The sequence below is a fragment of the Elaeis guineensis genome, chromosome 1 (assembly GCF_000442705.2).
Source record: "Elaeis guineensis isolate ETL-2024a chromosome 1, EG11, whole genome shotgun sequence".
Lineage (NCBI taxonomy): Eukaryota > Viridiplantae > Streptophyta > Magnoliopsida > Arecales > Arecaceae > Elaeis > Elaeis guineensis.
In genome coordinates this window covers 172,481,433-172,496,656 of record NC_025993.2, presented here as the reverse complement: position 1 = coordinate 172,496,656, position 15,224 = coordinate 172,481,433, and the positions used below count along the sequence as shown (strand labels likewise).

The 15,224-nt window shown below is 39.3% G+C and overlaps 1 protein-coding gene across 5 annotated transcripts; it reads right to left on the bottom strand.

Moving 5' to 3' along the window:
• Nucleotides 1-3,187: 3,187 nt before the first annotated feature.
• Nucleotides 3,188-14,446, bottom strand: LOC105039603 (DNA-dependent metalloprotease WSS1). Of its 5 annotated transcripts, XR_012136854.1 has the most exons (7): nucleotides 14,135-14,446; nucleotides 13,852-14,047; nucleotides 12,428-12,961; nucleotides 11,056-11,294; nucleotides 9,834-9,960; nucleotides 9,008-9,655; nucleotides 6,190-6,612 (listed from the first exon to the last, which is right to left on the bottom strand). XR_012136854.1 is itself a non-coding variant. In XM_010915805.4 (5 exons), the coding sequence occupies exons 1-4, from the start codon at nucleotides 14,299-14,301 to the stop codon at nucleotides 11,103-11,105; spliced, it is 1,089 nt and encodes a 362-aa protein (XP_010914107.1). In that variant the 5' UTR covers nucleotides 14,302-14,446; the 3' UTR covers nucleotides 3,188-4,021; nucleotides 11,056-11,102. The 5 variants fall into 5 exon arrangements, 3 of the variants coding, with proteins under 3 accessions (XP_010914107.1, XP_010914106.1, XP_010914105.1); XR_012136853.1 differs by having other exon boundaries at nucleotides 9,008-9,960; XM_010915805.4 differs by lacking the exons at nucleotides 6,190-6,612; nucleotides 9,008-9,655; nucleotides 9,834-9,960 and adding an exon at nucleotides 3,188-4,021.
• Between the last annotated feature and the right edge of the window lie 778 nt (nucleotides 14,447-15,224).

The following is a 15,224-nucleotide window of genomic DNA, read 5'->3' as shown; positions in this document are numbered from 1 at the left end:
TACACATGGACATTTGTCCAGTATACTGATTCACATAAACTAACGTCGACTTAATAGTGACTGCTAACAACTAACATACATGCATTATACTGTCGGATATGTCTGTGTATCATATAATCAAGAAATTTGCCACTTATAATCCCTACCAAAATGAAAGAAATTTCTTATTAATAAGATGCCAAAGAATCATATATGAGGCCATTCTTCTCTTTTAAAGACTATATGCAATCAATGGATGCATCATGCTTAGGTGTAAACCTACCAAGATCATGCCATCCCGGTGCCCGGTCTATGTGTTCATTATCTTTGGTGAATTGGTGAAAGTAACACGCAATGTGTGAAATCAAAGCAATTATTAATTGGTCTATCCATTGCTACAGAACTAAATTATTTGGCACAGCAATATAAGTAAAATGATTGTCCTCTTCTAACACTTTTGCAGGTTCGCCAAAACGGTCCCTCCTCTCTCCAATCTCAGCCTTAGGCCTTTATCCCAATCGTTGTACGATTATATATATATATATATATATTGGTAAATTGTACGATTATATTTTAGCCCTCGGACGCATCAAAATGCTCATGGCTTTCATAATAAGTACGACCGTAACCATTTACCTTTCCAAATAAAAAGTTGGTACCATGCAATTGTGACGCGTCCTCCCGGAGAATGAAGGGGGAGTGGCATCCAAATATTGGCGTATAAAGTTTAATCGGTCCTCCAAGGTGTGGATCCCCGAAGACTGTGGACCACCTTATACATGATTTCGACCACTCACATTATAATCGCCTATTATGGATTACAGGATCACCAAAGCTGCATAAAATGTCTTATCTAAGTTATGCCATAAAAAGACTAAATTCTTAAATCTAAGATTATCAGAAATCTGCTTCAAAAAGTTTGTTGCAGACGAGCCTAGCTATAAGATCACAGAACGATCATATCAGTACCAAGGCATCGGATTCCATTAAAATTCTGCAGTTAAGCAAATTGCAAATGAGACTAGGCTAACAAGTATATCTGAGGATAGGGGCCTCAGGAATCCGACACCTTATCAGTCCCAGGGTGACCCTTGGCATCATATGACCCATGGGATATTTCTGCCAAGATCAGGGATCAGACGGTCCCCATAAGGCAGGCAATGGGTGTGATCAGTACCAGGACAGCGCGAGGGCATCCTTTTTTCACAGCGTTACTTGTGGTAACAATCCAAGTGAGCAAGATGGGTAAATTTAGCACTTGTACGGCCTACCTATGTTTTTCGGGAATTATGAGGACAAGACAGTGGAAGAAAAATATAAAGTGGCATAAATGTTTTGGAAGGGTTGGGATTCCTCCGGGGAGAAAAAAAGAAAGAGATGGATGGGACGTGACTATAGAAAGCACAGCTAGGAGGGAATCCCTAATCCCAGTAGGGATCCCCATATAAAAGGAAGAGTTAGGCAGAGCTTGCCTCCGCTTTTATTTCCTTTTCACTCTTCTTATTCTTCCTTTATAACTTTCCCATCTGTGTGCATGCACCCGAGCTAAGAATTTGTTAGTGCTGTTAGATTAGCATCATTACATGCACTTAATCATTGTAAGATGAGTACATGGCAATTCTTTCTAGTTTCTACCATGTTCTACAGAGAATATATGGCTGCAAGCTTGCCACGAAGACATCTGTCACTTGTCCATCAAGATAGCAACATTTATAGCATTGCTACTATCATTGCAACCAACTGAGAAATTTTATTTTATAGGAGTTTATGGATGGCAATGATGGCGTGAAAGGACAACCGATGGTTGTGCGCTCATGTGGACATTTGTGCAAGGAATAGCTAGCATTGCTTTATCTAATTCGTTACTTCAAATTTAAGTCAGCTTCTTTCTCTCTAGTTAGTTGTCCTTTATTCGAGACTGTAACATTGAAAAGAAAAATTGGGTTGGGTTGACATTGGACAACATTCATGTGCGACCTTTTCCTGCTCAAAATGCGGCCAGCAATATATATATATCCTCATGCATTTGTTTTAACTGCATGTGGAACAATCTTATATTTGCTTGTGAACTTGTTCAAGTATGTCAGAAGGTGTTGCTCATATTGAACTTTGGCTTCATTGGATCCTAAGCTTCTCCGTGTTTCTTGGATCTTGAAGAGTTGCTCTCGGTGGACTGATTTGGGATGTTTCTATGCCTCTATGGCTTGTGTAGCATCCATAATCCAAAATCCTTTGCCTTAGAAAAGTCATCCAAGATCCTGATCATAGTTCCAGAATATTATAAAAACTGGTCCATCGCAATTGGACCTCTGACAATCTAATCTCATTATATCAAGCTGATAACACTTTAAGTAAATAAGAGGGGTCCAGAAAATGTTTTAGATTAATCTACTAGTAGAGTGACAGCTTAGGTGGACAGAAGAGCCATTTCCATAGACAACCATGTGAAAGCAAGCTCACGAGTTCCCCTATATTATTCCCATCCTCACTCCTAACCCTCAAAGAAACCCTTATTTGACTTCCTCCAAGCTCTCTCTCTCTCTCTCTCTCTCTCTCTCTCTCTCTAGACACAAACTCATGTCCAGGTCACAAACTCGGAACTTTTGGTTGTTGCCAAGTGTGGTGTCCTACCAGATGATAAAAAGAAATCATGAATAGAATAAAGGGGAAAGGGACGCACACGTGTGAACATGCCACGTTGGATGGCTAACGTCAACGTGCAGCATGGGTGACAAGTGGCAGCCGGAGTCGCCGGGTTGGACCAAAATCCATTAGTCTTCAAGCGGGGGGCTTCGTCGAGGCTTCACCAGCAGGACTAAACGGAGAAGGGCGAGTGGAGGAAAAAGGGTGGAAAAGGAGAGGCGAATGTGACGCCGTTTTGGAAGGAGACTTCACATCTGTCGTTTTAATGACAATTATTATTCAAAGATAGAACAAGTTTAGAGCTTTAGGCCACCTAACAAAAGTTAATTAGCAAAAAGAGAGACCATCCAATCAAAGTCCACAGACACATGGCAGCCCCTTGTTTGCGGTTGCAGTCTAATGCTACGCTGTCGATGTCTAGAGGGAAATGGTAATAATATTCTTGAAGATCTGTACCCAAAAAAACAAAATCTTGAAGATTCTTATTCTTTACTTCTTTGTTATGAAATTATTTTAAAGTTATCATAATGATTAGAAAACATGAAAATATGTTAGGATTGCTATGAACACATAATATCAGATTTTAAGATAAAGACTGACAAAATAAATCATGGAAACAAGTCTTCCTTCTTCTTTTTTCTTTTTGGCTTTTTGAGGGAAAGGAGGCAATGGGACTATACCATTGCCGCCAACTCATAGCCTTCTACTTTACATCGGGTCAATGAATAATCCAAACTTATAGTTCCCACTCCTATCGGCACCAATCAAAATTATCCATGTTTGTAGAGGAGAAAATCGGATTGCGGATTGGTCGGCTGCTCTAGTCCATCAGGATGACTTCTTCGCCAATGGTTCAGATCCTCTCCATCCTGATTTTGCTCATCTTTTGGCAGCCGATAGGATGGGTGTTCAATATATGCGAGCTTGGGCCCGTTATCGTATCTTTTTGATCTTGCTTTGCTTGTACTTACAGGGTTTACCATCCTCCTTTGTACTACCACAGCAGAAAAGCAAATTAAAAAAGCACGTTCCCAATCCTATTCGCGTCCCAACCTCTTGTCCGTCGGTCGCGCCTACCTCCAACAAGTCATACCAACATCCTTAGGCCACATTGGTCCAAGGACTACTTTAATAACTGATCTAGGCCCCATTAGCTATATTCTTTTTTTTTTTTTAATAATTTTTTGCTTTTTATATATAACATGAACTCCCGAGAGGAGAGTTATCTGAATTCTAAAAGGTCAACTCAGGCAACCCACAAGCAATTAAATAAATTCGATAGACCTTCACCAGCTGCCTTGCCGAGTGTGAACCGAACATGCCTGCTTTCCAGGATCCGGCCACATGTCAAGCGAAGAAGGTTGTGGTTCATAATTTGTGTAGATGGTTTCTTATCGATCTACAAGATGAGACAAAATAAGAATTAAACTTAGTGGTAAAAAAAGAAGAACAATTTTTTTATGAATGCATTGCAATGGACTAATTCTACATCACAGAGTTAATCTCTTCGCTCCTTAGAATGCCATGCATTCGTTCCAAATTCTTGTAATAATCATGTGGAATCAACACTACAACGGTAGAAGATGCATGACATAAATTATCTTGTAACTTCAGCTTCAAAAACTTCTGCAAATTATAGAAAAATAATCTATTTAGTTTGGGGTAGTCCGATGCTAGAATGAGAATAGCAATAAATAATTTCTATTTCAACCATGTGGTCCGGTGCAGTCCCATTTGTATTCTGCTTTCAATCTAATTTTTCAAAATCCAATCTATACTCTCCTTTGATATTCTAATTCTATTTATATTTTAATTCTGATTCCAACCATGAAACAAATACGTTGATGGATATGCTATTCCAATTCCATTAATATTCAGATTCTGATTGTGAACCAAATGTGTTTAAATACAGAAAGATTTTTCATTATGTCAATGGGATGTGGAGGCCCGTGGGCTAGCATTACCACAAGACCACTCTCATTTTCTAATAGATAATAATTGATTGATCAAAGAAAAAGAATTAGAAGTAAATAAAAGATAACATTCTCTACAGGTATGCCGTTGAAATCCAAAATAAAATCCAAAAAATGTGTCTTTCCTTCTTACGACGTAAGTCCACTTCGTCTTGCACAGTGGGTGCCCGTAACCTGATGGGCCTTGGTACGTGCTCTAGAACCGATGTGCTCAGATCGGAATGGATTAGATTCCTTACCCTCAAATTAGTGCCCTTTTGCTTTTGATAACGCTATAGTAGCCTCTACGCAACTAATGCCAAGTTTATAAAAGCTAGCGTTAGGTAAGATCAAGCAGGAACACCGAACCTCCACGTACAACAACAACGACATGTCCACCGCCCAAATCTTGTGACGCAACAAGCTAGATGCAACAATTCTATCTTGATTGTGACTGTTTTGTATAGCATGGCTCAACATTAACCGTAAGACATTCAAGAATGCATTATTGCTTTTGCAAACCTTTGGTTTATCTCGTGATATCTGGCATCTCACGGCATTGAGAAATCGATAGCTTGGAAGGCTGTGGCTTAGGTCGGCGAATCAGTTTTGGAAACCTTTCAGGTCAGGCGCTAATCATTATGATAAGTTCTATCATCTTACTGCAAAATTATCAACCTATAGTTGCGGATCTATAAAATGCACCGCTTTAGATTAATCAACTAGCAGCTGGTCTGTAGCTCATGCTCCGGCCTTAGACCTATAATAAATATCAGTAATTACATTAACCATTAGGCCATCAAATGCATTAGCTAATATTTAAAAAATAAATATAGAATACTTCTTTTATTTACCAAACAAGAAATAATTTCATTTAGAAGAAAAAAAGAAAAAAAGAAATAGACATAAAAGAATAACCACTTATGATATTTAATATTTTTGATATCAAAAGATCGCCATCTTGGAATCCATTGCACATTCCACACATATTCATACATGAAACAAAATTGAAAACAAGCAAAATACTCCAGTACAGTAAGAGAATAAAGCTTCACTTAAACCTATAACTGAATTTTATCCATCACAAAGGACCAAAGTTTCAGCAAATGTCCTTGAATTACCAAAAGAACATAAAAAAAAAAAAAAAATAACAACAATAGAGAGAAAAATTATATTCTTTTTATGGGGATATTGATAAGATTATCACTTATGTACATGATTATATAATCTTTGATGAATACAACAAAACTCACATGAGAGGTTGGTTCAGAATAAAATGATTAAGATTAAATAATCAACTACTTGATAGGTAAACCTTCACATCTAGCAGAACCTGGAAAAGCAAATCACACACACACACACACAAAAAGAAGAAGAAGAAGAAGAAGATAAATGGGATGCTTGCTGCACATCAAAAAGCTATAATGGAGGATGAACTGGCTAATGAGGACCATGAGTTGCTTAAATTAATGGTAAATACAAAATCATTAAGAAATTTTACAATATCTAGCACCCATATCTCAGAAGTAATCAGTTGATTGTAAAGATCAAGGGTATGGTTCACTAGGGCAGGACAGTGCTGTAAAACCATTGGGCATACTTTTGTATCAGCTCATTTACTAAAAACAAGACTTCATTTTATAGAAAAGAAAAGATACAGGGTAGTATCTCGAATCCAATGGCAGCAGGCCACAGCCAGCATATGTAAAGCACACCCTTCTGCCCGTTATAACTTAAAAGCCAGCATCAAACTCCAGACCTTTTAGACAAGTTTGTTTCCTTCTTTTTTTTTTTTTTTTTTTTTCTTTTTTTATGAAGATAGACATGGTTAAATGTGATATCAAGGACAGAGACACATCCTAATTATACAAACCATTGTTCCCCTCCATATTTAGAGCCATGAATTTTGCATCCCTAGGCTAGCTATAATCAGTGTAAACTGGACCATTCAACCAACTCTTCGAAATAAAGTGGATTGAACATCTCCTTGACATGAAGATGAACCATCACGGAACTGCCCAAATCCTGGAAATATTTCCTGGCAGAAGTCAAATTGCATCGTTTTTTAAAATGCATGAAAACGATTCTTGCAATGACAAAGGTTAGCAATAAAGAATCACTTGTCACTATTCTAGGTGAACATTAATATAATGCACATAACATGCTGGCAAACAGAGAGATTCTCAGGAACCAAGAGCACTCCTCATAAAGGCGTAAGCCAGATACAACAATATCTTCACAGCATATGACAGATTTCAGTGGCCAGACACATTTGAGGAAAGCAGAAAAATAATCATATTCCAGGCAGAAGCACATCCATTATAAAATAAGATCAATAGGATTAAAAAGAAAAGAAGAGAAGGCGCGAGCATGCATATAAAAGAGCGCTGGCATGCATATAAAAGATCAATAGAATTTGCTACCGTGCGCGCTGGCATGCATATAAAAGAGCTTAGCAGCAGGAATCTTCCACTTCAGGCCATGCACCTCCTTCAGAATTCCTTTGGAAACTCATCCCTACGACCACCTAAGCATTTTCTAAAATTTTCCTCAAGAAACCAACTTCCCCATGCCCATGGCTGAGTCTGCTCCCTCACATGCACCCACTTTAGTAACCAATGAAAACAGTACAACTTCAAAAATTTTCAGTGCAAGCAGTGTGGCAACATGATGGACTCTTTGAGAACGTATCTAATAACAGTTGGTCATGTGATCGGAATTATCTCACATGTTTGTTTTTGCCCCAGTGGCTGTGATAATTTTTTAATTCAAGAGGTGGAAAATCAACCTTTTCTATGGAGAAAATACCTGAAGTAGGGCCAGAAGTGGGCTAGGCTGGGCCGGGCCATGCCCTTGCCTGAACCCGGCTCTTTTTTTTTTTTGTTTGGGGGCGGGGGGGGGGGGGGGGGGGGGGGGGGGGGCGCCCTGCATGTTGGTCATAGGCCCAAAAATATTTGGATAATCCAACCCTAAGCCCGACCCAAGACCTGAGCTCAATTTGAACCCGATTAGGCTGGGACGAATAAGTCTAAGCCCAACTCAATTGAAGTTTAATATTCCATACCATTGCATCACAAATGAGCTAGCCAAAAATTGGGCTCTCCTATAACATTAAGTAAATGATACATGATACATCATTTTCAGCGAACCCATTCTAATTTGCCCTTTGCATCCTCATTATTCTCTCTAAATAACAACATACAAAAACAAATAGATCCGAGCCTGAATTTAGCTCCGTTTCGGGCCTTATTCAGGCTCGGGCTTGAGCCGAACCAATGACATACCCAAGCCCAACCTAAAAAATAAATAGGCTCTACATTTAAGCCAAAACAATCTAAACTCTTTCAGGCCTAGCCCATAGCCCGACCCGAAGTCGGTCTGGTCTGAGCCTATTTCTAGCCCTAACATGAAATTTTAGATTATTTAGGCTTTGGCCCTCTTTCGTACCCTACGTGAAAACAGAATCCTATGTAGAAAACATATTTGGTTATCTTGTTTCTATTTTCTTAAAAGAACTTTCATTATTTTGAAAAAACTGGAAGTGAGAAATTTTTGCTTCCATATTTTTAAGTGGATTATCCTCTCTCACTCTCCTCTTCATCTCCTTCCCAACCTAACTACTCCCGACTCCATGTTCCATCCTAGCCCTCCTCCCCCACCGTCGCTGCCTCATTAGAGCTCCTAGCATTGTCTCTCTTACATCCCTTCCACACAAAATCCTTTCCAGTGCTGCTTCTGTGTCCCTCAATACCATTTCCTCTCTCCTGTGTCCCTCAACACCATTTCTTCTCTCTGCTGCAATACCCTCCCAAGTCCCATCCACTCGCTTGTCCCCACCCAGACCATCGTCCTTCCCTATCATGACCACCACAGTCCCCCTGCTTGGTAGCCCTTTGCCTCAAATCCTTTTACTCCGATGCCACGTTTCCTCCTCCATACCCTCTTTGCCCACCCCTCTATTTGCATTGTCATGTCACTAGTCTCCCCATCCCTCACCACCATTGTTCCCTTACCTCCTCCCCACCCCTCCACCACAACCCCCTCCCACCTGCTCGTGCCTCTTTCACCACCCCTCCCCCATTGTTCCAGCTTCTCAACCAGTCCCATATTACAGCTGCTACTGACCATCATACATCCTCTTTCCACCATGGAAAAATTGAATGGTTTTTCCTCTTTCTTCCCTTTTCTTAGTTTTTAATGATTCAAGATTTAGGTGAGGCAGCCAAATTAGCTGTCCCATGTACTCTGCTACATCATTAGTATTTCTAAGAAACATATGATAGTGCTACATTTATATATATAGTAATTAATCTATATGATGAAAGGTAATATGTTTACCAAATTTAATTTTATACTGAGAAAGAAGAATATTTTTTTCTTTTGCTTTTTCTTTTGCAAATTCCGTTGTCTCTTTCATTCCATTCAGGTATTACCTCCAGCAAGCAGCAGCAAGCTGCCGCCCTCCTCAATGATGATCTTTTTATTGTGGCCGCTGTGGCGAGGACTCTCAGCCTCAACATGATCGAGCAACTCCTCTTGGCACTGCCTCTCGGCCTTAACATGGTTGAGCGGCTCCTCCCATTGTTAAAAAGAAAAGAGAGTGAACCAACCATGATTTCTATTGTCAAAAATCTTTAAAACAGAACTCCTTTACGTTTTTTTTGTTTTTAAAAAAAAAGTGACAATGATGCCAAATGCAACCTTAAAATACTGTTTTCTTGTTATCAGCAAAGACATGCATGGGGAGCCATTCATCTCAAAAATTAAACAGAATCATCTCCTAGTCCAAGAAAAAAAAAAAGAAAAAAAAGAAAAATCTAGAATAGGCCCCAGGGGCTGTTACTCTTGTTGGCAAAACTTCACCATTTCTAAACGCATACCTAGGTAGGGAGCCAACTAACCTTTTTGTAGGTTACTAGGTTTTAGCTAAATGAGGCCACGAAGCATCTTTGCAAGGATTAACAAGCTGGATTCAGTCAAGACATGACATTTATAATCACTTGTCCGAGCAGCAAGAGCAGCCACTGCAATGTAGCCCTAACTCCACTTTGAAGCTGCCAAAATGAACTTGGATCCTGAACCTTAAAATAAGAGAACACATTATTTTCTTACAATTTTTTCAGAATATCTGGAAGCTTTGTCTAGAGGACAATTGCCTTACTGCAAAATAGTATGGTCACCCAGAGCACCCAAGTATATACATATGCTTTTATTTAGCATCAACATCTTAAGAAGCAGATTGCAAAGGTATAAAAATACCTGGTCTCATTAGCTATTTGTCACCAATTATCTTAAATTTCCGCACTGCAAAATTTACATGTTTTTCTTCTCACTATATGAATAGCCTCTGTGCATAGCTCCAAATGCCTCCCTAGTAGCCTTCTTACTGCTAATTATTTTTTTGATCAGTAATATCCATAAGGATTCACAGAGACTGCTGTGAATGTCAAATATGAACCTAAGCTCAAAACATGTACATGTATCATAATGAAACTGTTAAAAGAAAATAAGGAAAAAAAGGTCAGGATGGATTTCTGCACCTTTTTGGTACAAATGGACATGGTTTTGTATCTCAATGTGGCAATGTGTAACAAGTGTCAATTCGGTAAGATAACGTATCCATGAAGTAACAAGCCCTGACTTATATACACATGAAAACATATACCCTAGTTTGCTAGACTACTAATCTCAATCAAATTATAACAACTGGTAAATTGGATACATCTCTTCTTGAATCTAAGAAATAAGCAATTCCATCATAGACAATGCTTGATGTCAATAAGATGAAATTTTACTTTGAGGACTTAGGAGTCTCAAATCACATCCTTTTATCAAGAATAACATTTACATCAAGAATAACATTCATAGCAACCTCCACGTCTACATCACAACACATAGCTATCACATAGACATGTAGATTAAAAATGAGTATCTGACTTAGAAGAATTAGGCCTACGGATACAACTCGCATCATGTAGGTCACACATACTTGTGAAACAACAATGGTGCATGTATCAAGATAAATGAGGTTTACAAAACATTTTTTCGTATGCGAGAGAGAGAGGGCATGGGGGAAGTACTCCAAGTGGAGGCTTTAAAAACCAGTGGAACAGGATGGTACAAGTGAACCATAATGTTCTGGTAGAAAACCAGCACCGGTACATAGTGCGTCAGTACAGGATGCAGTCCCTTACCATGTGTTGGTACCAAATATTGTACCGATTTTTCAAAAAAAGGGTATGCCCTTTGGCAGTACTGGTTTTTAAAACCTTACTCCAGGTAATTTTGTTATTTTATCATGCCAACCTAATTTCAATATACCTCAAAACAACCTGGCTGTACAAAAATGTTAAGACAATAGAAATGTCTGCTTCAATGTTCACTGATGGAGTAGCAAGGCAAACAAATGGCAACCGAAACATCTGGATATCTAATGTCAACTCCAACATGCAAAAACTAAAATTTGCATTTAGATACTTACAGCTAGATGCCATCATCCATTCATGCTAGTGAACTGCAGTCCATCTTTCAAGTGCCATAGTTGGGACTGGGAGTGGATAGTGGCGGACCATATGAATACCTCCATTTCTCACATGCTGAACACCTCTCTGACTTAATGCTATTCTCCAAGGTACAAAAATTACATGACCAGGTCTTGAATTTTGATCCAACATCTTTAGGTTTTTGCATGCCACAAGCTTCACAAACCGGTGCCAGAGGCTGTAGTGGCCCAAGCATTTCAGAAACAAATATTAGTCCTTCCATAAATGTCCACCAGAGTTGTCTAAAGAAATGATTCTTGCATGCTAGCAATCATGTTAATGACAAATATGTAGGTGAAACATAAAATGGTCCACAGCTACGAGCAACTAGCCAGGCACATAAGTTCACAATATAAATAGTAGTGGTCTCAAAAGAATAGGGATTTTTGTAAATGATATTTATTAGCTGTTACATTATTATTCCTGTATACTACATGGCAAATTACACAGATGTTACTGTATAAGAGTATTTGAATATGATATGAAGCAATAGAAAGAACGGCCTCATCTTGTTTTCCATTTTCCAGGGAGAAAGCAGACAACAGAATACCAAACTATACCAAGTTAGACTGGATTTCTCTTTCTGCATATTAAATTTATCATTCCTATTGGTCCAAAAGGTACAGGGGCAAAGTTTGTAAAACTGCAAGAGCATCCATATGGGGGTAAAGGTGAAGATTAAAGGCATGAATGATTTGAGAAAATGTAGAAAGAATTGTATGGTTGCACACTAACGTGATATACAGGTCTTTCTAAGCACTATAAACACCAAATATGTACCCCCTACCAACTTTCTCCTCAAAACATCTGTTTAGCTTGCTGAAAGAATTGAATAAAGATATCATACAAAGTAAAGCTACAAAGAGAGGAGGGAAGGGGAAGAATGTTTAATTGAAATGTTCAGATAACCTTCAAATATAAATCAGCTCAAACAATTATTGCAACTTGAAGACCGGAGTCGTCATCAGTGCATCCTGTTACTTTAGCTCTTCCAATGGCTGAGAAATTGGTGTATGTTGTCTTGATTAACATTCCATGAGGATAAATATCTTTAAGGGCTAATTACGCCCATACGGCATGCTTAATTAATAGGTTAACTAATTCATTGAGATGCACTTATGCTTAATCAAATGTTTCATGGGTCATATGTGATCTGTCACTAATATTTTTCTGGATGAAGCATGTTAATAGTGAATTTGCTCTAATTACTAGCAGACACAATATGCATTCAGTAGCATATGATTGTGCAGCTGTATGTAGGAAATAATATTCAGGGCTGCAGTGCACCTCATACCATTGCTATTGTCTTACCTGATTAAAAAGAGTGCAAACAATGCACTCCCAAATCACTTGATCTTCTGCATCACCTGCTGCACATTGAGAAGATGAACCACCCAATAGTGGTGCTCTACCAGCTCTGCCACCAAAAGTAGAGTCCTCTACGGCACTGTTTTTGCCTTGTGGTACCCTTTTGGGAGATTTTGAAGGTTCCCCTGATCTTGCAAATGCAGGTTGCTTTGACATGCCACTGCTACCATCCACTTCACTAGCAATGTTGCTGTGTGCAGATCCACACCACAAATCATCATACATTCTCCTCTCTGCAGCCATGGCAGCAGCTTGTATGGGACTAAGTGCAGTCATAATGTCATCATTTCCCCCTAATCGTTGTGGCCCAGATGGCAATAGTGATCCGATACGTGCCCGTTTTTGTGCCGCAGCCACTGCAGTTTGCCGAAGTGATGGCAATGGGCGCTCGAGAGTATATCCACCGAGACGTCTTCCAGGAGCATCAAATCCCTGCCCTGTACCAGTTATACCCTTGGCCATCAGTTCCTCGCATTCCTGCAGCAATCCATATAGTTTAAGCTCTTTTAATACCAATTTTTCCACAATTTTGTCATGAAACAGATTAGCTCAACTTGAGATGACAAAATCATAAGACAAGCATCAATGACCCTTTTCCCCCTCGTTAGACAGACAAATATTCCCTAGATATATAAAAAGTAATTAGATGTCTCAATGTACAGTTTATCACAACTTATTGAAAGCACTCTATGTACAGGAATCTCCACATGATAGTATATCTTCCATATTGCAAACTAAGGTCTAGAATCATTGGATATATTGGGGATGACTAAGCCTGAGAGATGCAGAAGCGTCGAATAGATTGTTTATTAGTTTCATTTTATATTTTTAACACTCCATTGCCTCTCTAAATGAAATTAATCACATCAAGACAGACAATATATTTGAGGTTTCCTAACCAATGTACAAAGAACTATGCTGTCGTTACCATGAAAAAGAAAGAATATTGCCCTGATGCATGAGAAAGGCAATTAAATAAAAAATAAGAATTCATTGAACAAAAAAATCTTCTGATATATTCATAGTTATTAAATAGAAAAACAGGATGTAGTCGTCTTAATTCACAGTCAATAAAAAGTTTTCAACATACCCACCTAAAAAGTTGAAAGCTTGACATGATAATGCGCGTTCATCAACACAATTCCAGGGACGACTAGCAATAAATATTATAAATAAAATAAAATATAATAAAATAAAAAACACTCTAATCACATCATATTCATCCGCATGAAATCAATTATACTGACAGAAGACAGATTCCGACGTCTTGGCTGCTTTCTGATCATCATATCTAAAGATCATGTTAATATAGAGGAGTATAGAGGCCACATAATTCTTTAACCAAAATGAGGTTTTTGATGACATGCCTTGCGGATTTCGTCCCAGAGCTTGTAGAATTGGGCATTGTGAGGGCCGTGTTCGATGTGGCACAGTTCGTGCAGCATCGTGTCAAGGACTTGCTCGAAGGGGAAGAAGTCCCAGTCCCTGTTGGGCCTCCGAAGCCGGAGCTTCACCTCGGCGCCTCCCCCTACGTTTAGCCCCAGAAGCGCCGGATTCGCCGGACTGCAACTCAACAGAAGAGGAGTAATAGGTCTCCAAAGAGGGAGAGAGGGGAAGAATAGGGGGAGAAATTAAGGTTTCCTGGATTACCAGAACTCGGAGAGCTTCTTGACCCTCCATTTGCGCCGCCGCATTATCGGCTGGACCTGCTTCGCCACCCGCTCGAGCATCCGATGGGCTTCCTCCTCGCCAGGCTTCTTGAGGGTTTTAACCTCCCAGACCCTGTTGAGGTCTCCGAGATCCATCGCCGGGGCCATCAAGAAACCCTAACCCTAGAATGAAGCCGGAGGGGAAGAGCGAACGAGCCGGGCAGACCGCTCGGTCACTATCGTCTCCTCCTTCTTGGCGAAGAAAGATGCACCTTTTAGGCGTTTCATACAAGGAGAACGAGGGACTCGGGTTGCGTCTTTCGCGCGAATCCACCGTTCGATCATCAAACCCACAGAAGCAATCGAACGCCGTTATTCATCGGTGATCACAGATCTCAAAGCAAGCGATGGATGATCTAACGGTAGATTCTTGCAAAAGGAAGGTGAATCCTTCTTTCACGCCAAAGATGCAACCCGACTCCGAATAGAAAAATTATCCTTCATTCCCAAAGCGTAGCGGGCGCCTGAGTCGCAAGGTTGAAGCCTTGAAGGTTTATTTACATTTGCCGGCAACACATGTACCTCCTGGTGAGGAAAATACTTGTGCCCTTAAGTGGACCTTTAAATTTTTATCTTTCGATGAGATACCTGTGCCCTTGAGTCCATAAACTACTACGTAGTATAAGAATAATATTAAAAATTATTTTATAGGCTCATTATTAGATCTAGAAAATATTTGAACAAAAAAATATATTATTTTTTATGTACCGAAAAGGGGCTCTGTTACCCACATTCCTTTTGCATTATAACTTTTGTAGAGCATCATATGGTCTCCCCTCAGTCTTTGTAATCAACTCCACATGCAGCACATAACATGTAAACTGGAATATTCTTCCATATGGATTAATGCCACTGCAGGGTTCTTCTCATTCCACATCCTTTTATAATCATGATTGCATTTTCATTTCTATGGACTACTTATTATCATAATCCAATATTAGGCTTTAATATGCAGCAGGTTCTAGCTCTATTTCTTATTGCTTTGATTGCTGCTCATAACTCTTCTATCTTAGATGTAATGAGTAATGATT